Raw genomic sequence first — 23,102 nt, forward strand, 5'->3', positions numbered from 1 at the left:
GATCAAAGGGTATTAAAACAAAAGATTTCGTCAGTGTTATTCCAAAACTTGTTTTGATATGTTTAAAAAGGAATACAAATTCCTCTTAAACTGCCTCTGGCTTACTCATAAGCTTGTGTTTTCATTTTGTAGATACATCTGCCTTACAAACTTTCTGGGAGATGTTTTGTTTTTCGATATGAAGAAGTTAAGATTTATTAAAAAAAGTATTATCGATGATCTAACTCTTTGTATTTTTTTCGTCCAATGCGATAAAGCTATATATCATTTTTTAGAAATCCAAATTCACTATATATCTTTATTTATTCCGCCAAAAAATACAGGACTGTTTTATCAATAATTCTATATATAGATTTTATCAATATTACAATTTAGATAATAAAAAATTCAACATTTTAAATATGAAGCTATACAACTTCAATCTTTATCGACATCTCTAGGAAAACATACACCCTCCGTGTTTATATCAGTGCCAATAAATAGTACTGGAAAGAAAATTGTTAAATTATGTTATATATATTTCTAGGAGAAAATAAACAATATATATTATTCTACCTTCTTAGCTACTTTTATATGATTTTCTTTTTATGATATATTAGTGAGACATAAAATCTGGCCTTGTTTCGATTTTAATCCGTAGTGCATTCCAGGGGTTTCCAACTCAAAACGATCATCGATAAAAACTAAAATATATAGACAGTCCGTGTTACAAGACACTGTACTGTTTATTATATACGCGTACACTCGTACATGTCATTATCATCTCTAGAAGTCGATGTCGCCTCTTCTTTTTTTAGGACAGGAATGATTGTCAGTGTGGAGCTACATGTATATATGAGCCGCGTCTCGACAAAACCAACATAGTGCGTTTGCGACCAGCATGGATCCAGACCAGCCTGCGCATCCGCGCGGTCTGATCAGGATCCATGCTGTTCGATTACAAACCCTATAGCAAGCAGAGAAACTGACAGCGAACAGCATGGATCCTGATCAGACTGCGCGGATGCGCAGGCTGGTCTGGATCCATGCTGGTCGCAAACGCACTATGTTGGTTTTGTCGAGACGCGGCTCATATCTCTTTTACAGTCAATCGCGCTCGCTTAAATATTGCAATGATCGGAGTTGACAACATTCTTGATAAAGTAATTCGTTAAAAGAAATAAAGAACAAAACCAGGAGAAACAAATCTATGAAAACAAAACTAATTCTATTGACGTTTTGAACTTTTAAGCAAAGCCAAATTACAAATTAATTTGGCAAAACCATTATCAGATCAAACATCTACTCCAAAAAAATGTGGCGGGAGATTATTTAACGGTGCCGTGAAATAGGTTACCCTCTTCAATCCATTGAACACCCAATTTAGTGCTAGATATCAAATCCCGATTAATTTTATTTCAGATACCAATCTTTAATTATTTTGATAAGGTGAGATATATCGAAATATCGCGTTTAAGTATTTTGACGATTTGCGATTTTTTCTGATTAAGTCATTCTATAAAATTTGATCGAGTGCCTATCTGTTAAATTGTCAAATATGATAAGACAAAATTTGATGTTATATGTTTTGTTTTGCCAAAATGAGACGCACATTTGCAAGATCTGTCTGATACACAGATTAATAAACATTTTCATGCGTCATTATTTTGAAAGCAGATTTTTCCCGTACCAACGGGCATTCTGAATTGGAACAATTTAAAATAAACTAAGACAATTTAACGCTATTAATTTTGACAAATAACAAATCAATACTGATTATTCTATTTGTTTCTGTAAACAATCGTGCGTTTTTCCGCTAGCATTCTTAAACACATCAGATATAATCATCTGATTGTTACTTAAACAGAAATCTACATATGTAAATGAGTCACAAAGAATAAACTTTGTTGCTTATTTTTGGTGTCTGTGTCACGAACTGAAACGAGTTTTGTTTCTACATGATCCAATGAGTTTAAAACATGTTTCTGACCAGAAAACATTTGTATGCAAAATTATACAGACTGCCAGTTATTGAACCATTATCATTTTTTAGGTTTGTTAAAAAAAAATATGAACATAATTAAAATGCACATCACAAACATATCGTAACTGTGACTATGCTATAATACTCATGTTACCATTTATGCATTATGGCCGAACGAACGTACAAAAAGTCCATAACAACCAGATATCAGTAATAGATGAAGTTATTACAAAACGATCATTTTACTATACAATTCCTCGAATTTGAACCATATTAACAAAAATAACATAAACGTATAACGTTAGCGACGTTATTCGGAGTTAGGTTGTATTAAATTTGTGCACGTGATGCATATGGAAGTAGCAAAATATGAACAAGCAAATGCATACAATAACCTTAAGATGTTTCTGTGAAGTCAGTCTGAATCAGGATGAAATTGTTTCCCCTTTTAATGGAAGAAATCGTGTAAATTCAAGAAAAGTAAAGTTCTAGAAATATAAGGTAGTTAAAGGTTTACATTATTTTCATTTTCTCCATTATTTTCGCTTTATCTTATTTTAAAAACGCACCGGTTCTATATAAACTCTTGTTTTGTATGGCAAAGAGAGAAGTTAAAAAGTCTGATCAGGGCTTACAAACCCTATAACAAGTAGAGAAACTGATAGCGAACAGCATGGATCCTGATCAGACTGCGCGGATGCGCAGGCTGGTCTGGATCCATGCTGGTCGCAAACCCATTATGTTGGTTTTGTCATGACGCGGCTCAAATTATTATTTCTTATTTTCTCCAAGTAAACGATGCAACATGTTAATGCAGCAGTTCTATTGTCATTGCAAAATAAAAAAATGAAATAAATTTAAATTGCTTTCGTGTAATCAAAGTTGAAAACATGCACATTTCTAGACGATGGTTATTTATGGCGAAAATTTCACATTTTCAAAAGGTTTTTGACATTTTGAATTATATTGATGAATCGTTTATCTGTGAGAGAACCTCGAGAAACATTTGTCTGTTTATGTTAGAATATTCTACTGTGGAAGTAAATTATTTGATCTTATAACAGCGTTTATTATACGTCATTAACTACCATAAGTATTCAAGAATTTCCCATTTTCCTTCCTTTTATTATCTATGGAATTGCTAAGTTTTGGTGATTTAGGCTTTATTTATGGTATTTACTCCATTATATTCGGTACGACACTCGGTATGAAATAGCGTCATTATTAACCGGCTATTATGTATTATTAACAGCGAAATGTCATGTCTTAAACACCGCAAAATCTCCTTACCACCGTAAGACAAAAGCAACTAACAACAATTTGCATAAATTCATATCATTTCTTCATCTCTTCGGGTCTATTTAAGTATCAGTAAAATAGTTTGTACGAGACTGAAAGACGTGCCAGGGCCACAATTTTCTCTGAATTATAACGGCCTGGGTCTACGGCAATAATTCAGTGTATGATTATGACTGCAATTTTTCCTCTCATTTATGTCTCTTTATGTCACTGAAGCCTCGTTTGGCGATACATCAACAATCAAGCGCCCGTTTAACCATGAACGAACATTTATCAAGCGTCTCCAAGATGGCTCTGACATGGCGGAGGTATGACAGGTGGCGTCAAATAGGTAATTTGTTGTTGATCCTCCAGTAGAAAATCTCCTAAAGAAGTCGTGGACTCGCGTGTAAAGAAAAATTGTCTGGAAGAAAGGAATAAAATAAAATATAGCCTATGACGCTTCGTAAATTTGAATAAGAGATTTTAGCATTTCGGCACAAATTAGGATATTTATATGAAAATCGAAGGAAGGAAATTACTTCATTTTTTGTTCTCTTTTTGTTTTTTACAAGAGTAACGGAATAAAGTATCAAATCTGTCACATAAAAGCAGAATTGCAGAAAACGTTTTTGCAACATGTTTTGCTTGTTTTCCAAGGCACCTCTCTTGTTTGTAGGTCGATTATCAAGACAAATATTATCATTGAACGCGACCTTGTTTTAACTGTCGTATTAATGATGACGTCACAATTTTACTGGGATCAGCAGAGATTTCCACTTTGGCGTATAAGCATACATCTCGAACGTCAAATATATCTAGTCATCTTGTACATTTATGTTTTCTTGGATCTACCATTTGTTTGTGTTGATATTGTAGCTTTTAGGCTTTTAGGTCGTGACCTTCACCAATATTGTCCGTCCTCATGCGTGTACCAAGAATAGTCCAGGTTTTCTCGACAATCATTGCAAACATTATATTTCAATTGTTCTAATTCTATTTTGACTTTATTCAGGTTAATCAATTCATCACGTCTCACTTTACGTTCTGCCTTTAATTTTCTCCGCTTAAAGAGGTACACAACGAATGTCAGAAGAAATAAAACTGCCAACATCACAATCACGCCTATATAGATGGTCTCTTTTGTGCAAGTGCTCGGACTCGTTGGTGATATAACTGTATGGGAAAAAAAGAGAAATAAAGATCATTAATAACCTTTTGGTTCAAAAGATTTAAGGCTAAATTGGGTCATGCTGTCCAAATATTTAAGAAATATGAGTATCTGATACATTAACATCGGCAACATGCACGTAAAATTATTTTTTAAAAGGAATTGAAAATAAGTTAAAGCGATAAACAACGACTCGTTTTAGAGATGAAACGTTAAATGTCCTTTGTTCGAGGATAAATGCAGAAATCGTAATATAGTGTGCCCTTGCATAACTAGAAGAAAGTATTCATAAAACGAATAAATGATAGTGATATAATTTTGAATTTTTCATCTCTTTTAAGCAAATATGCAATAATAAAGTTTTGAAAAGCATAAAAAACAAGTGTATTGTACCAAGCTCCAACAATGGTTGACTTTAAGTAACATGTTTACATATTTAGGAATGGAATAAATTGTATTTCTGATAATGTATATAATACAAAGCATACTTTTTGTCGTGACATCTTCCGTGTTAAGAAGCACAGAATTTCCGACCAATATTTCATCCACTTTTTTATTAGTAGCTTGAAGTCTGCGTGTGTATTTGGCGTTACCCCCAACGTTGTCGTCACAAGTTTTCTGCAAGAAGTTGGTGTAAAGAATATTAACTTTCAATATATTACAAAACAGAGGACATGCTGCAATACGTATATGAATCCATTAAGATAATTTGTAAAATCTATATTTAAACTTTAAAAGATGTATACGTTTCTACTTGTTTTCTTTTTATTTCCTTATTTCTTGTTATCACCTTTTTCGATATGGAAATGATAAGAGTTCAAATATTAAAGGGTATAAATCTATATCTTATGAAATATTTTTTTTATAAAATACAAAAACACTAAAAATATGTTGTTTCCAACACATTCCTAATGGCCGTTTCTCGGAAGAATGTTTCTTTTACATAACGCACATGAATATTGTACGTAAACAGAATAAAATGTTCCGAAGTTGTGTTTTGGCCATTTTAAATAGTAATGATTACGTGTATTTGTCATTCGCTTTTTTAGAGGACACATACACACATATTTCTTCCTTACAAGTATTTTGGAAGTATTTTCTCCAATAATTTGGCCAGAACTACGTATAATAATTACATGTATATGAAAAACTGAACATAAATTGATTACATATGAAAAGTGGTAGTATTATCATAAAATTTGCAATACCGGAAGATGCTGTCCTACGAAAACTTTTAGTGTACAAGTAAACTCTAAATTGACCGTCCCGCCAACAAGATGTGTAGGCCGGAATACACCGAACGTTGACTGCAACTTTCCTTGCAGGACATGTGTAAATGTAGGGAACAGGTTGTCGTCTGTTGCACAACTGTTTAAGTGAAATAAATATAATTGAAATTAATTAAAACCTGGATCTGAAATTATCACAAACTTGTTCATCTTTGTCTTCCCAATAATCAACAGTACTCAATTACATTTACGTCAAGGGACATAACTTTTGAAATAATAACGTTCCTTTTTCTAAAAGAACAGGACTACGCAGATTAATAATGTACTTGTATGAAGCTCAGAAAGCTACAACAGTTTTCATTTCAACAGTTTGGGTATCTGTTAACTCAATGACATTAAATTGTAACAATTGTTTTAAAAAAAACTATTTATTTGATACAAAAAAACTGCAATAAAATATTTATATCCATCGATTAAATACTACTGATCATTATCATCGTGTATATAAATGTATTCTCGATAAGAATTTTGAGCTTACGTTGTTTTAACATCAGCCCCTATATTATCTTTTATCGTTTGATGTTTTCTGAAAGAAGTTGTAACGAATATAAACCCTTAATACCAGTATATATGTAAAAGCACATATATGCTGCAGTGTTACATTTAGCCGGTGCTAAGGGGCATGGACAGCATCTTGCATTTACCACTACCGTTCATGAACAGTCAAACCTGCAACATTTTTTATTTTGCCAGGAACTTTGTTTTTCTCTAATTTGTAGCAAAGTATAAGTATATACACACCTATCTTTTATGGTCACGATACTATCAGCATGACATGCACTCGCTTCTATATCAAAGTCATCTGTAAAAATGAGAAAAAAAATATGAGCAAACGCATTATGTTGGTTTTGTCATGACACGGCTCATATGTAAGACCTATCAAGTGTTACTATTAATTTAAACATTCATACAGATAAGCCCACTTAGATATTAATAACATCATGAACAATGATATTTGTTACCTTTGCATTTTTTATGCCCCCCCCCCCGTTCAAAACAATCCTAAACTGAACTTTATTTTACGGCATGCAATTAAAAAACAAAAGATTTTTCATAAATATTATAATAGGCAGTGACAATATGAAACTGATAGCGAACAGCATGGATCCTGATCAGACTGCGCGGATGCGCAGGCTGGTCTGGATCCATGCTGGTCGCAAACGCATTACGTTGGTTTTGTCGTGACGCGGCCCATATGTAAGACGTATCAAGTGTTACTCTTAATTTAAACATTCATAAAAATAGGCCCACTTAGATATTAATAACATCAGGAAAAATGATATTTGTTACCTTTGCATTTTTTATGCCCCCCCCCCTTCAAAACAATCCTAAACTTAAATTTATTTTACGCATGCAATTAAAAAAAAGATCTTTCATAAAAATTATAAAAATTATAATAGGCAGTGACAATTAATGAAACTATACAAATCATACATACCAGCATAATCATTATCAAGTTGTATAACCATTGTAAGCTGTTCTGTTAGTTGTACAGTTTTACCGTTAACATTAACACCATCCCGATACAGGTACATTGTAGCTGTTGGTGTAACAGTTTTAGTTACACCATCCTCTTCTTCTTTATCCCTGAAAATATACAACACATCTTGAGCAGATAGATTTTGGTTTAACGTTGTACACAATGGTGGTTTTGGAACTTTTCACTCAGGATTACGGCAGTGGACCATATTGAATTTACCAGAGCACTGTTCATCCATCACGTCGTTCCTAGGCAGGCTGTCAAGCAGTTTACCAGCACTAGTTGCCTGAACTGATAACATATGTACATGCCAGAGCAAAGGTACAAGTGCGAATGACAGTAGTAAGGATTTCTTGATAAATCACTACAAAAGTGATCTGCACCGTCTGGGTATTGAACCTGGATCGACCAATTCACAGTCTAACGCTCTAACTATTTGAATAAACGGACGGTCATACCCAATACTTCTCCTGACATCTGCGTCAGTGGACCGTTGCTTTGGCTTAGTGGCTAACATCATTTCTAATTCCATGCGGGTTTGACTCCTCCCCCCCCCCCAAATACATAGGCATTTTCTGTTACAAATCAAAACCTTCGTAACAGCTTGGGTAGCAACAATAATTAATAATCTTAGAAACTTTTAGTTCTTTGTCCCATTGTGTATTTCTACTAATCAAGAAGTTGATGGAAATTTTTTTTTCAATCCTGAAATTAGTTCATACTGTTTATGCAACAGCGAAATGTTGTTTTACCTCAGTTTTGGAATGGAATCTTTCAATTATAATTAAATCCTGTGACGTATTTATTACTTACAATACATTTACGTTCACTATTCGATTGCCAACAATTAAATCGCTAGTATCGGGTATACATGTCACAGGAAAACGTTTGTCAGCACCCGTTTGGTAGAGTGGATGTCTTTGAACAATAACTCGAAATGTCTCCCTCTGAAAAATATATGTAAGAATATATGTAACAAAACATATTAGAATATATGTAAGAATATATGTAAGAATATATGTAAGAATTTAAATCTCAGTTAACAGTACTAGTACAATAATACCATGTTTAAGGTTATTCATATAATAGTTTTATTTAAAAATGCTTATGAATTATAAATTGTTTTAACCGACAATTTATTTACAAACATATCAAGTGACAAAATGTATCAAACATAATTATTTAAATTATTTAAAGGAGTTTCCATAAATACACATATACAAGTATTACAACAATTTCTATCAAAAATGGTCATACAATTAGTGAATTGAAGGTCGGTATTCCATGTAAATGTTAATCAGTGTTTGAAATTGTTCATTCTAGCTCTCTTCTTAGACCTATTAAATCATTATAGATTAAATTGTATTACTCGGTCATGATGATCCGATTATACAACCTCAAACTCTTCCTTATAAATAAACGGTCCATACTGCTGATAATGTATTTGTAGTATAAAACACATATTTTAATTGATTTTTAAAAAATAAATAGACTGAGAACATTTTTTTTCATTTTTCGTTAACTCCTGTAAAGATAAATGTGTTTATTAAGCTGAAAATCATACCCAATTTATAGCGCATGTATGGACGTCAAAGACGTGTTTAGAGACGCCAGCTTGTGTAGATTGTCTACATGATGTTCCGGGACCTTGTATATATACAATACCGCCATCTACTGCATCATGCACGGTTATATTTACTTTACTTTTTGTACAACTGGTGATGTCGACTGATGAAAATACAAACAAGAAATATGATCACTATATATTGAAGTAATTAGAGCAATATGACATGACATGTGGCATGGTCTTTATATTTAGTTAACAAGTTTTCTTTCATTCATTTCAACAAACAATCATTTAAAATGGTTATAAATTATTTATGTGGCAAATTTTATTTATATGATTGCAAATATATGTACATGTATGTGATATAATATTTTCTTATTTTGAACAATTGAAATGCCATAGAAATTATTAGACTGTAAAATGCAATACTAATATACGTTTGAAGTGATACATTATAAGAATTTTTAGAAGACTTTTAAAGAATGTGATATGTATGATTTTGTATGATTGTTATAGTATATACTTACGTCTAGGTTCAAATCTTTGTGGAAACACTGACTGTAGTATGCTATTTATAGCAAATATACTTATAATAGTCTGAAATATACAGTAAAAGTGTAGAAATATATATCCTTAAAGTGCATTGGTCTATATTGGAAGGTCTGTAATACAATAAATAATTACGATGATCATATTTTGTATTAGACATAACAACAAACTACAGTAAATATACAATGTACATGGAAGTTTTTGGCAAGCGTGAGATACACGATCCGATATTACATTTATTAAAAATCAAAAACAAAAAAGACATCATACATTTCCTTTTAAGATAATATTCCGACAATAGAAACAAATACCATGTTAGACACAAACTAAGATATATAGATTAAACATTTTAACATGACAACTTTGTCTTTTATAATTATTATGATGTCTCGTATCAATGTTGAAAATTTGAAATGTAGTGTCCATATGTTTTGACAATAGATTCCACTGCGTATTATCACTGTATAGTCTGATTTTATTGACCTGTCAATTTTGAATACATTATAGCACTCATTTAAATATTCGATTTCACTTCGGTTCTGTCCGTGTAGTTTACGAGAATTAATATGGAGTAAATAACTAATGTTTTGAAAAGTCACACCAGCTTAATGCATAGGTCATGTCAAATCCGCGATAGCACAGACAGTAGAGTGATTGTGTAATATATTAGGGGTCTGTAGTTCAATCCCCACTTTTGCCGTTGTTTTAAGGCCTACTCTTTTTCTTTATTTCTGCAGTATATTTTCATGAAAATGGCCGAGTGCTTCCAATATTGTCTACACATATATGAATCAACTAAGAAACATTGTCTCAATTTGTATTGTGTTCAACGCCATTGAAACGACATTTTCTAATTTTAATCCGAATTCATTATAAATTTTAATTCTGAAAGCATGTTATTTAAAAGGAGTTTAATTGCTAAACATATTAAATCAAAACGAACAACAAAACAAGCAATTATAGTTCCGATAATGTTGAAAATAATTAGAAGAAGAAGAATAAGAAGAAGAAGAAGAAGAAGAAGAAGAAGAAGAAGAAGAAGAAGAAGAAGAAGAAGAAGAAAACAAAAAAAACATTGGAGGTACGCGGTCTCGATCTCACAACACGTAGGACACTAAGAAATCATTAACCTGTAGCTTACCCTATTCCGCTATACCGCTCAGTATAATTGCTCCATAGGCACATACTATATTTAATCAAATCTCACTGAGTACATCTCACGGACATTACCGAAAATCTTTCGAAGATTAATATATTGTGTGCATTGACCGTGTAATTAGTATGGAATTGACAGGTTAATAAAACCAAAACAATAAAAACACGAATAAACATGTATGTTTTCTTGCTTACATTTACATCTTATAATTTAACGTTTGCGTTCCATATCTATATATACGGCTTAAATCAACTCGCGCCTCCTGATATGCTTCCTATCTTTGTGTATTATAAGTATTTTCTTACCTTCACATTTTCCATTTGCCTACACAAATAAACACAATTTTAATAAGTTAAAAGTTAATTATCCTTTTTATGATCCCTTCTCTATTACTACATGATTTACATTGTATAAATCCTACAGCACTTCTTCCAATATTTAGTTTGTTTTACAAACAGACATTCAACACTGTTCCTTTATATTGTTTTAAGTCAGTATCATTTTTCATATCTTTTATTTTAAAGTATTGATCAACGAAAGTGATCTGTTTTTTGCAATAGACGGTAAAATAATAAGTGTACTGTTCTTTCATGATCATTTATAAAAATGCAAGAAATAGCAATATAGTAATGTCAAGTCATACTGTTAACTACTAGTGTTCAAGATATTATATTTTCTGTATTTACTTTAAAAAAAGACAGTTATATATCACTCAATATGTGTACGTTAATGCAAAACAGGACATTTACTCTTTCGTCCAATAAAACATTTAACATGACAGGAATGTCTGTTGTGAATATCTAAATAATGTTATGCCTATTGTTATAACTTGGGAACTATTTTGATTAGTTAATATAAAATTCGTGTAATATACTTAAACATTTGCAACTATAAGACCCACGTTTTAAAAGGCCGTCATAAAGAACACCTTACCACAAACATAACAGATTTACTTTCATCTTCACGATCCATATATATTCTATTTATTGTAGTACCAAATGGGGTCTATCTATTCAAAGTCAAAATGTTATGAATTGAAAGGGACATTGCATGCAAACTGTAATAAAATTCACAATATTCATGCGATGTAATCCTGCGAGCGACGAACTGTATATAACAAGTGGTGGTAACGCTCGGTAAGGCGTAAATGTGAAAAAAGACTGCTATTTTACCGCCTGTTATACTTGTCGTTACTAACCCTTAATCAAAGATTTGAAATTAATGTCCACCGTACTTTATTAAACAATGTATCTATTTTGTCCCCGCAGAATTATGCCTTATCAATTACTCCCTCCGCCCATTTCAACGCTCGTAAACGCCGTCAAAAGCCTACATACATCTTTATAGAATTATATGGTGTCAGAAAAAGCATTGAAAATAGTTTATAGTAAATAGCAATTGTAAAAATCCAAATCACCTGTAAATTGCAGCGATTTTCACGGTAACGCTGTCTTTATGGAACACCTGTGTATTTCTGATGATAGATACTGATAAAAGTTTTAAAAATCTTAATTTTCTCATTGAGTGTTAAAAAGAAGTGGTGAAATAGAATATCTATTTGTGTCAACAAATTCTTTTGAAGAAATTTTGTGACAAATTACTCGTGCGAAGGTTTTTATTCAGCTTAAATACTTAACTAACACTTCGCTTTTTTATTATGAAAATAAATGAGTTGTATGTGTGTAATATAACCTGAATCAACTTACAGAAACATTTGAACAAGATTTTATAACTTTCAAAAGAATGCAACAATGAATGCAACATTTTACATTTATTTGCTTAGTTTGCCATTTTCTCATTTCTCATATCTCAGGCGAATATGAGCCGCGTCATGAAAAAACCAACATAATGGGTTTGCGACCAGCATGGGTCCAGACCAGCCTGCGCATCCGTGCAGTCTGATCAGGGTCCATGCTGTTCGCTAACAAACCCTATTACAAGTAGAGAAACTGATAGCGAACAGCATGGATCCTGATCAGACTGCGCGGATGGTCTGGGTCCATGCTGGTCGCAAACCCACTATGTTGGTTTTGTCGTGACGCGGCTCATATAATGTTTGCTATGGCCGGTTGATGTCGTAAATGTTATAAATATCCAATGTATTAATTCACTCAAGACCATTAAAATAATATACTACATATAGTTGTTTCTTTTCTCCTCGATTAAATAAAACTTGTTTATACAAGTACGAAGATCTTCTTGAACAGAACGTTAAAATCTAAACTTGTTGATGTAGTTGGCAGAACAGAACAGAACATTTATTTTCTAGACTTATACAAATGTTAACATGCAATGAACACATATATACAACATAATCACATAAATATATGTATGGCGATTGTTTATATTAAATATAAAGCTTACAATTAAAAATCACAAACTTTCTAAGATGATAAACTTCAAATGTGAGCTCAAAATTGAATTTCTTAGTTTCAAAGCTTCGTTAATATTTTAACAAACATTTATTGATATATTTCTATTACTAATACAAAATAGATCTAATTCAATAAAGTTAAACATAGATGGTTTGTTATAAAAATACTTTTTAAGATGGCGACAAAGCAGGAAAAACATTAATTAATGTAAATAATGATTGTGTCACTGCTACAGAAAGCATTACTTTAGTTTAATATTATCTTTATTTCCAGTTGCCAAACCAACCATGTTATAGAACAGTAGAGATATTTTTATTTTACATTACAACATTTATTATTAAGGCAATTCTTTATAAAGACAACTTAATAGGTTTCAGACACATTTAACATGAATATTACTCTTTTTCTTTAATCATATATCGTAATTCTACATTAATTATAAAATAATCCTGAGTTCAATTTTAAGTATTTCAAAATTCAAACTCACATATTAACGCCTACTATTATCTAACAACACAAATCTATAAATGTTTTCAATTTTAAACTGAAAATAAAACGGTATAAACTATGAATAGTGCTTTTCAAAACTACATGTTAAGCAATAGTGATTTTATTTAAAGAGGGCGGCAAATTTTCACTCAAATGATGTGATATGACATCATTCGTTTTGTCGAGGATTAAAAATTAAAAAAATTTCGATATAAAATTTCGTTTTGCTTTAATTTTATCAGTTTTCCTTTAAAGTATTATTATAATTTTGTCGCATAACTACTGGCTTACATGCAAGTTTCATCAATGACGATACAAAATTTCATCTAGATCATCAGATCGTGGGAAATATAATGACTACTGTATATATTATATAAATTTGAAAAAGGAATACCCTTGTACAATATATGTGATATCATGACTATACTTAGCACCTTTGCCTAATAAGTCATCAGGAAGGACTCTCATCTTACATCACATAAAAGACAGGATCTTAAACATTGAAAGACAATACTATTTTTACTCATTGTGCAACATCCTGTAAAAAAATTCAACATGTTAATTCATAATACATTTTGAGTGACGACAACGATATTACCTTTCATCTAATTCGTGCAAAAATTATCACAATCGCACATATGGTGTTTTTGCCAAATTTTCAAATATCATTTTAATGCCATTAATAGAGATTGAATGATTCCAGATTGGTAGCAGTTTACACAATGGTATAACCCGAGCCAACATGAGCCATATAAAGTATCTTGAAGCACGGAATAACAGTACATAATACTCACTGGGTGGGGTGTTTTGTGGTTTGTTTGTGAGTCCACAAGATGATTATCACTGTTTCAAGTTCACATGTCATCAGCAAAATGTTATAGTAAGGCTGACTTAAAAATAGGTTTCCGTCAGCTGACTATATATTAAAAACAGAACAATATTACTTAACGTATTAGAATCAAAGAAGCCAAACAAGTTAAGAGAAACAACATCAACGACGTTAACAACTTCAAAAGATAGAATAAAATAGGAACATACATTAAAATGATATAGCAATTTGTTAAGTCCAAATAGCTTTGTAATACAATACAAAACAAGTACTCGTATATGAAAACAACAAAATAAAGTCAACGGGCTCCGTTTGTTGCCTGCATACTTGTTGATGGAGATTTTAGTAAGGATAAACATTTTTGTTCTTGACGAATATGAATATCTTCTTTAGTTTTTTGAGAGTTACATAGAAACCAAGAATATTTACCAATCCTTATATACACAGTATAGTTATCTAGACAATACAAAAGACAAGAGCTATAGGTAGGACAGCGTGCTCGACTATTCCCAGTGCTTGATAGTAAAACAAAAGCTTGGATAATGTAAGAAATTCTAAGTTCAAAAAGGGCCATAATTCTGTCAAAATTCATGTTACAGTTATAGACCTTAGACAGTGACATGTTATGCGCTCAAATAAGTGTATGAAGGTCCAACCCATACCCTTAAGTGTTTTTTGAGAAACCAACTTTCACACAAAAAATTAACCAAAGTGCGACACCGACCAAGACCCCGACGCCTTGGCGAGTACAATAGCTCTCCTTATTCTTCAAAAAGCTGAGTTTAAATGAATGACGTCTTGATTTTAGTCTTTATATTAAGAGATGTGTTTATTTAAAACCAGGGGACAGAGAAAAACATAATGTTAGTATGGTCTAAACGATTGCAACCAGACCGTTCTGCTACGTCATCTTGTCTAACGTTACACGTCAGAAAATTGTAACTTACTTGGTCTATTAGCCAGTTTAATTCATTTCTACGTATAACCTATCAATAGACAAAGCTTATGTTGGGGAAACAGTTTAGAATGAATCTATGAATCCGTGAAAAGTTAGAGACACCCATGTTAATTGCCCTAAATTAGTCACATGATACAGCATCTAGTTCAAATATTACCCTGTATATCAAAGGCGCCTGTTCTTCATTTTTTATTCACAAAACAAACGCAACAATCCAATTAAAGTATTATTTTGTCATTTTGTAATGGTTTTCTTACGTTTATGCAACCTCTTCTGCAGACGGTAAAATATAATAGCGTGTGATATTTAAAGTTAATCATGTTTCTCCTTGTAAATAACACTAAAATTGCATTTGGACGTTTGCCCTGAAAAATCTTATATACATTTGTATTTTCCAAAAGTTATATCTAATAAACCCGTCTTAATTATTTATTTGAAAAAAAATTAAACTAATTTGCCATTTTGTGTTGCCTAAATTTGGAACCAGTGTATAAGTTATTTTTAATTGTATATGAACTTTAAAGAAAATTGGCCCATCACATATTTCCATGTTCTTCATTGAAAATACATTACTCAACATTGTACTGTACTATACGGGAATATATCCACCCCATGAGAAGAGTCGCCAGGCGAGCGTAACGTGACTTCCAAGCTGTGTACAAGTCCAAACATGAACAGAATAGTGTTAAAAAACAAATTAATTGCATATCCAAATTACAGTATGCCGTAGTTTGCAATACTACTACAAAAATAAATAATATTAATGCAAAAGTTTTTATCAGATCAGAATAAAATCAATAAACTTGTTTGGTAACACTACTTGCCAATAAAAATAAAAGCGTAGAAAGAATGAACAACTAATGCTCACACAATTCGACCTTTTCGATATTCTATATTAGTATACAGTTTTACACTTTAACAGTGATATTAATGTCATGTTCCAATTTGGCGCCAAAAAGTCATAAAATGTTATAACTGTAAGAGCTTACAAAGTAGAACATATGTATGGTTTCAAGTCTCGAATAATCTCATTAATACGTGAAGTTGAAGGTTTAATTGTAACAATAACTTCTTAATTATAAAATCATCATTTTATTGCATATATTCAGATAAATAAGTCCCACTTTTATGTTCGGGCCTTTTGATATTGTAAACATTTGTAACATATATATTTCTTACGGGAATTATCAATTATCGGAGGAGAGAAAATATAGAGAAGGTGAAAGGAATATAAAGTGATTTGCGAAAACGACCAAATTGTGAAAAGATGTTTAGGGTATAAACATAATAGAAGATAATGCAGCTGTTTGAAATGTGTTTTAACTTACAAAAAAATTATGTCTTGGCTTATATTTTTTAACAGATTTACATTTTCAGCATTCAAAATATAATTGATAATTTGTTCAAATTAAATGTCACTAGTTAAGGCAGACGGTTTCTTCCCGTAGAGAAAATATATCTAAGTGGCTTGAAATGCATCATTGTTTTTCAAGAACCTTCTGTTGAAAAACATGAAATTTAAATCTTTTAACCTTTGCCACCCAATCAACGTTTAGTTTATTCTGTCTATTTTCTCCTAGCCACCACTCCATCCTCACATTATTTCTATTCTCGCGTGATATTACGTGATAATGCGATAATCGAATCTTCAGGTGTGGAGTTATATTTTTTATACACAAGTTTTATTTGTTTCCGGTTTGGGTGGTCCGAAAATTGTTTAGCATGTCATAGCAACATTATTCTCTGCTGACAAGAGGGTTCTAGATGTTTGTTTCTAGCATGGCAGATTGGAGTTTCGTGTATATTCTGTTTTGACTGTTGATACAATATCCAGACACGTTTTCTAATTCACTGTTTGGCAGTTACTTAAACACTCTAGTTCATAACTTAAGCAGGCTGGATGTAACTTGCACTGAACTGGTTCTTAAGTAAACTTCAAATAAATCAGGGCCCATAATGTCTTTACACATGATGAAGAAGTGCATGAATTGCATGCTCTTATAAAATGTATGCTAACAAAATGTTAAGAAAGATATTTAAATAGAAACTTTTGTTAAATTCGACAACAATGGTGACCAAGGAAAGCAATTCGATGTTTTTGCCATTCTGTCAAGCCAGTGAAAGAGAAGCCGATAAAGTTGAAGCACACGAATGCCGAGAGATGACTGCAAAAAAATGTAAAACATTAATTCCTAAAGAAATTATATGACTATATCTGAAGAATATTTCTTTAAAAAAACCTTTTGATGGTGAATTATAAATGTTTTAAAGTGTGTCTATTCAGGCTCTTATTGAATACAATGACAATATTGTTGTTTTTTTTATATTTTTGTCATATCTGTATCAATGATCCGTGAAAGAGACCAAAATATAAAATGTCAGCGAGCAACACAATCTAAAGACTTAAAAGAACGACACATTAAACAAGGTCATATATCTAACAACAACAACAACAACAATACAACAATAACAGAAACAACATAAATGTATGATATACATGTTAAAAAGAACAAAGATAAATTGTCAAAAGTTGCCTCTTGAATATATTACCCAAATCTTAGATTTTTATTGTTAGCACATTAAAACACAACATGGCTTGATAAAAAGTTGTTTGTCCTCCTTTTATTTTATTTTTGTAAATTAAGTTATTTAGTAAATTGGCTTATTTTTTGTGTTTACGGTTTTATTGATAGTTAAATATATTGACCTACTGTTAGCTATAATTTCCACACACGAATGATGTGCAGACATTGTAGACTGTAAACTGTAAATTTATTATAACTTGCACAGAAACGCAGAAACACATATATGTTTCTTTATGGCCTAGCCAGTGTATATATATTTATGCACGCACATTTTTGTTGATGTATCCATAAATAAACCAAAATGTATTTAGACAGGCCGTTGACTGTTGCTGAGAACCATGTATCCAACTATAAGTAGATGATTGTATATTTCCTGCAGACATATGCGATGATAGATTTTCTTCATGAAATGCTTCCAGGCATCTTTAGATTTTTGAACCAGTCTTGTATTAAGGCTTTTGATTGGTTGTAAGAGACTTTTAATTTTATAATTAACCAATGGCTGAGTTTTAATGCAGGATTTGTCTTCGTGCGCCGCTTTTCATGGAATGACATGAATGTGTCACAAAATCACCACTGTATGAGCGCATCTACTTATGTTTCTTAATTCGAAATTTAACCATGTTCATGTTTGAATGTTAAATACTGCTCAAGCCGGTGCTAGGGTGCCTTCAACTTTGTCGTTTTGGGTGTTCTATAAGATAACCATTTTTCTTATTTCAGTTCTTGTTTTGTTTTACGACCACCGATTGATACAAGTATTTGCATGTGGTTGATGAAATTATGAAACTAATTTTCATTAATTTGATATGTCATTTTTTTCAAATTGAATATCTGAATGTCATAGTCATGTAGAGGCATGCCAGCAATAAATGCTATATATATGTTTAGTCTTGTAAGTGTTTTTTAAAAGTAGCATGCCTCCAGATTCATGATAATTTTCATGAAAATTTCGAAAGTGTATTTAAGTATTTTATGGAGTGAACAAAGAAAGTAATTAATACATTGCAAACGGTACTTACAATTCACGTCAATAACCAGAAAGAGGTCAAAATTTGCAAAAATATCCATTACTGCGTAGTCACGCAGTCGAAATGAGGGGATAATTCTGCAAAGTCAGTCATTTATCAACAAAACATGTAAAATATTACTTAAATCATGAATCAATTTTCTTTTCTTAAAGTCTTAGTTAATTGTTCTCGAGTTTGATTTTCTTGAAATATTTTGTCTCATCTGAAGTCGTGCAGCTTTAACTCTAAAATCATGAGTTATATGAAATATAACTAGTCTACTAGAATGGTTTATATTCAATGGTATTTTATAAGAAATTTCACTGTATTCTCAAATAATTGTTTTCTCGAATAAAGACTATTCAGTTTCAAGGTTTTGCACTTTTGAACTATTTTACGCCCAGTAATTTAATGAAAATGAATACTTATCCACAACTTTAAGAACAGGTTAAACTTCATTTGCGGTTTGGACCATTTGTTGATTACGACACGTAAAGAGATTCTTTGATTTCTAAACAAATGTTTAACTGATATTAAATCAACATTTTAATCAGCAAAAAGGTGCGTTTTAACAAATCAATGAGCTGCGGTCGTACATGTTTTTGGTTTGGCTTCCAGCATGACTAATATAAAAATAGATGTATTATCATTTTATGTTTGCGCGGTAAAAATATCAAAATGATTCCGTAGGCAACGCTAAGGTTGCAATTCATAATTGCTCTTGTGTGTATTCTTTTATTTGCTAATCTAAAAGTAATATTGTAATACAACATGTCAATAACATGATTTTCACATTATCTTATATGCCAACAGCTGGACAGAAAACAAAATTATCAGAAAACATCAAAAACAGCAAAATATCATATGCGTGTTATCCCCCTGTTTCAATGCAGTAGGCACATTTCCAAGGGGCAGGACATGAAGTGGTTGCACACTTGATTCAAGCGAGAAATTTGGTTGCAAACTTGACAAAATTACTACCGAGTCATGAATATTTACAACACTCGCATATATTTTCTTGTATTTCGGTACCTTCATCTTTCAAACTAAGATAACATTATTGGAGGTCCAAAACTTGTTTTACTGACTATGTTGAAGACGGTTTGGCGTGATAGGTGTAGCATCTTTCATGGTCTCACATGAACACACCCAATCAAACTGGATCTATAATTCTATAATGTCTATCTTTGTTTGTAACTGTTTTCAGAGCTCTCAGACGTCACCATCTAGTCCGCATTTTTGTAAAGCTGTAATATTTATAAGCAAGAAAAGCATCATATATTTCGGCACGTGTTTGCTTATCGTTAACTTGGCCAATCTTTACAAAAATCGTGTGTCTATAATTTTAATTTTGGACAAAGGCGAATGTATACTCAATGTTCCGCAAACTTTGTTGGTTCACAGATTTTTGTACATGATTCATTTGCGACATCAACATTTGAAAAATTAGTCGTCTTTAATGATGACAATTATCCTATATATTTCCGTGACACCCTCTTATGTATTCTTATGTACTCCTTGTCAAATATTTTAATGGTTTTAATATCTCAAAATGTTTGGAAAATTGTAATTATATTTAATTTGTCATGCACGTAATTTCTCTATTAATATTAGCTGTTATTAAACAAAATAAAATAGTTTCTAAAACGCAATAATTTTATGCGATTAATATTTATTTGCAGACAATCGTTTAAGCATTGGCAATAATTAAGTTTGAATTTTCATATTTCCAATAAAAGGAAACTTCTGATATCAATAAAAAACTTTGAAAACAGAACATTTATTCTCGTAAGCTGTGTAATTGAAAATGATAATCACATATGGTTATTTCCTTCAAGTTTCAGAAAAGTTATCTTTATGATAAAATAAAGTCACCAGAGTTGTTAAGTTTTTAATTGCTAAGTGGACAAGATGAACATTCCCATTTGAGAGATGTTGTAAAGATCTTTGTTCGGAGATGGACAAAATAACCATTTCATTTGAGAATTTTTAATGGCACATTGTGCTTCAGAAATAGATTTTTTTTGTTCTTAAGAAGAAGCAAGCATGTGTTTAATAAAGTTCAAAGCACGTCGAATGCCTATCATTGGTTAAAGTAGCCCTGAATGTGAAATAATATGAGGGCTGTCCCAGATTTTTACGTTACTGACACGGTTTTTAAGGTATTGTGTTAGTTAAATGTATATGCACTTTCTTGAAATAATGTTGTTTTTATTTCACTTTAAAGTGATGGATACACTAGCGCAAAATTTATTTCAGGCTTGTACGTTATATTTTTGTTTTACAGTCATTGTCCACGGTTTTGTTGGACATCCCTCGTATGAAATTAAGGTAGCAAAATGCTTACAAAGTGGTATTTTGATTTCCATATAGATAACCCATTCTCTATATGAAGTATACTGTTTGAAAGAAGAAGCAATAGATGATTCAGCTTTATGGTCTATGATTTTTTTTTTGGATTTTTTGGAAACCGGAACAGGACACACAAAAAAGCTTTTAAAGCTAAAAATAATAGCAATGTTGAGGCCTAATCGTTCTTTAAATTTCATGCATTCTTTTTGATATAACATTTGACAAGAAGTGTGTTGATTGAAGTTTTGAGTATCGCTCAAGCCGGTGCTAGGGGGCGTGAGGGATGTTTCACCTTTTCATTATCCCTAATGCACAGACTCGATCAAACCGAGTCTGCAATTTTCATGTAATTTTTCTGTTTTTAATGCTTCCATGGGATCACTTTTTAAAATATTTAGTTCTCTTACTTAATTATATTGAATTTTCAAGGTTCAAGTTAAAAGATATAATAATTACACTAAATATGTTTATTTCCCATTTAACATATATAATTATCTAGTTTGTTTAGTTTATCTTATTTACGAATCATTCAGATTATCTTATATAACACACAAACAATAAAAGTAAATTAAAACTGAAGAAAAAACGTAGATACATTTTTGGTTGCAGTTCATATTCTGCATTTTTTTTCAAGAAATGGAGATTTATTTTATATACTAGTTTAAAAATCATAGCTCCAGGTTTGTTTGGTTTCTCTTCGGTTTCATTATCAGTCTACACTTTCCTTGTTATCAGCACCAATCGACCTCCATAAAATTGATGGCGTCCAGTGGGATGTTAAAGTCAAATAGCTGGAAACAGTTTTTAAGTGACCGAGACAAAATTTGATAGATACGTTATAAATCATGTAAAGAAGAAATTATTTTCACATCAAAACTAAACGCAGGTGCTACAAAAAACACGATGTAAGAGGAATGTTTCAAATTAAAAAAGCGTCTCTAGTATATGTTTTACTTGTACAGTGCCAAGTTTGTTTGAGCTATGAAAACTTGCTAAGAAATTATCATATAAAATCGTGTTTTCATTGTGCGTTTGTGCAGATACTAGTAATTTTACAATCAAACGATATAAACTTGTACTTGATCCTTGATTTATAAACTATTTTAGATGCAATAGTATTCTTAAACGTTTCGAATATTTCTTTATCAATACTTTTATTAATGAATGAGTCTAAATAGGTTCTTGTGTATACTTGGCCGTTGAAGAAACAAAAACCACTAGTTTAACATGAAATAAACGTGTAATAGGAACATTATGATACTTAATAAAAGAACACTTCTATAACATGTGCCTTAACCCTTAACCTACTGAGTGAAACTGACCAGGCCAATGCGACCAGTACAGACCAGCTGGCACAAGCATGCCGACTGAACATGGTCTGCACTGTTAGCTATTTAGTCAGTGCGTGCTTATTTTGAAATTTTCCCTTAAAACGACGATAGTTTTTGTGTAGATTAAGAGTTAAAATATTTAGCGTGGTAAATACAACGTATACATGTATATGTATATCCTAATTACCTGGCATAAACTATGAAAAAAGGGAGATAACTACCCGGACGCTTTCAAGTACTAATCAATGTTATATTCCTTAGGTAATAATTATAAAAAATATCATTTTGTTGTTGTGTGACATATTTGTCAATTGGATGTGTTTAAAATGCTCATTTAAGGAGAAACTTGTGTTCATTATCGAAAAATTGTGACACTGGAGTTAAAACTATAATACTATTACTGTTCTAATTTCCTTACAACTTACGGTTGCTTAATTACCAATCAAAATGATAGATGACAAGTAAAATAGAAAAACAAATGTAAGATATTGGTCTTATCAAGATTTCTTTCAAATATGACTGTGATAATTAAAGTACATCGACCAGCGTATTTATATAAAAATATATATTTCACTCTCTGATACACAGCGTTTCCATGAAAGAACTGCGCATTTTTACGGACATGGTAACTAGGCACAAGTGATAAAGCTAAATAACGAAACTATTTTCGTTTAGAGCAGTTGAAATAACAAGACTTTCTGTAAAATGACATAAGAACAG

The 23,102-nt window shown here is 31.6% G+C and overlaps 1 protein-coding gene across 1 annotated transcript; it reads right to left on the reverse strand.

The window, feature by feature from the left end:
- Positions 1–2,155: 2,155 nt before the first annotated feature.
- On the reverse strand, positions 2,156–10,925 carry LOC132749310 (uncharacterized). The gene is made up of 9 exons (XM_060739034.1): positions 10,759–10,925; positions 9,276–9,345; positions 8,746–8,909; positions 7,995–8,128; positions 7,140–7,288; positions 6,443–6,503; positions 5,621–5,780; positions 4,901–5,030; positions 2,156–4,417 (listed from the first exon to the last, which is right to left on the reverse strand). The coding sequence occupies exons 1-9, from the start codon at positions 10,771–10,773 to the stop codon at positions 4,146–4,148; spliced, it is 1,155 nt and encodes a 384-aa protein (XP_060595017.1). The 5' UTR covers positions 10,774–10,925; the 3' UTR covers positions 2,156–4,145.
- Positions 10,926–23,102: the final 12,177 nt, after the last annotated feature.

The sequence above is a fragment of the Ruditapes philippinarum genome, unplaced genomic scaffold, assembly GCF_026571515.1.
Source record: "Ruditapes philippinarum isolate M1 unplaced genomic scaffold, ASM2657151v2 ctg322_1_1_1_1, whole genome shotgun sequence".
NCBI classification, from domain to species: Eukaryota; Metazoa; Mollusca; class Bivalvia; order Venerida; family Veneridae; genus Ruditapes; species Ruditapes philippinarum.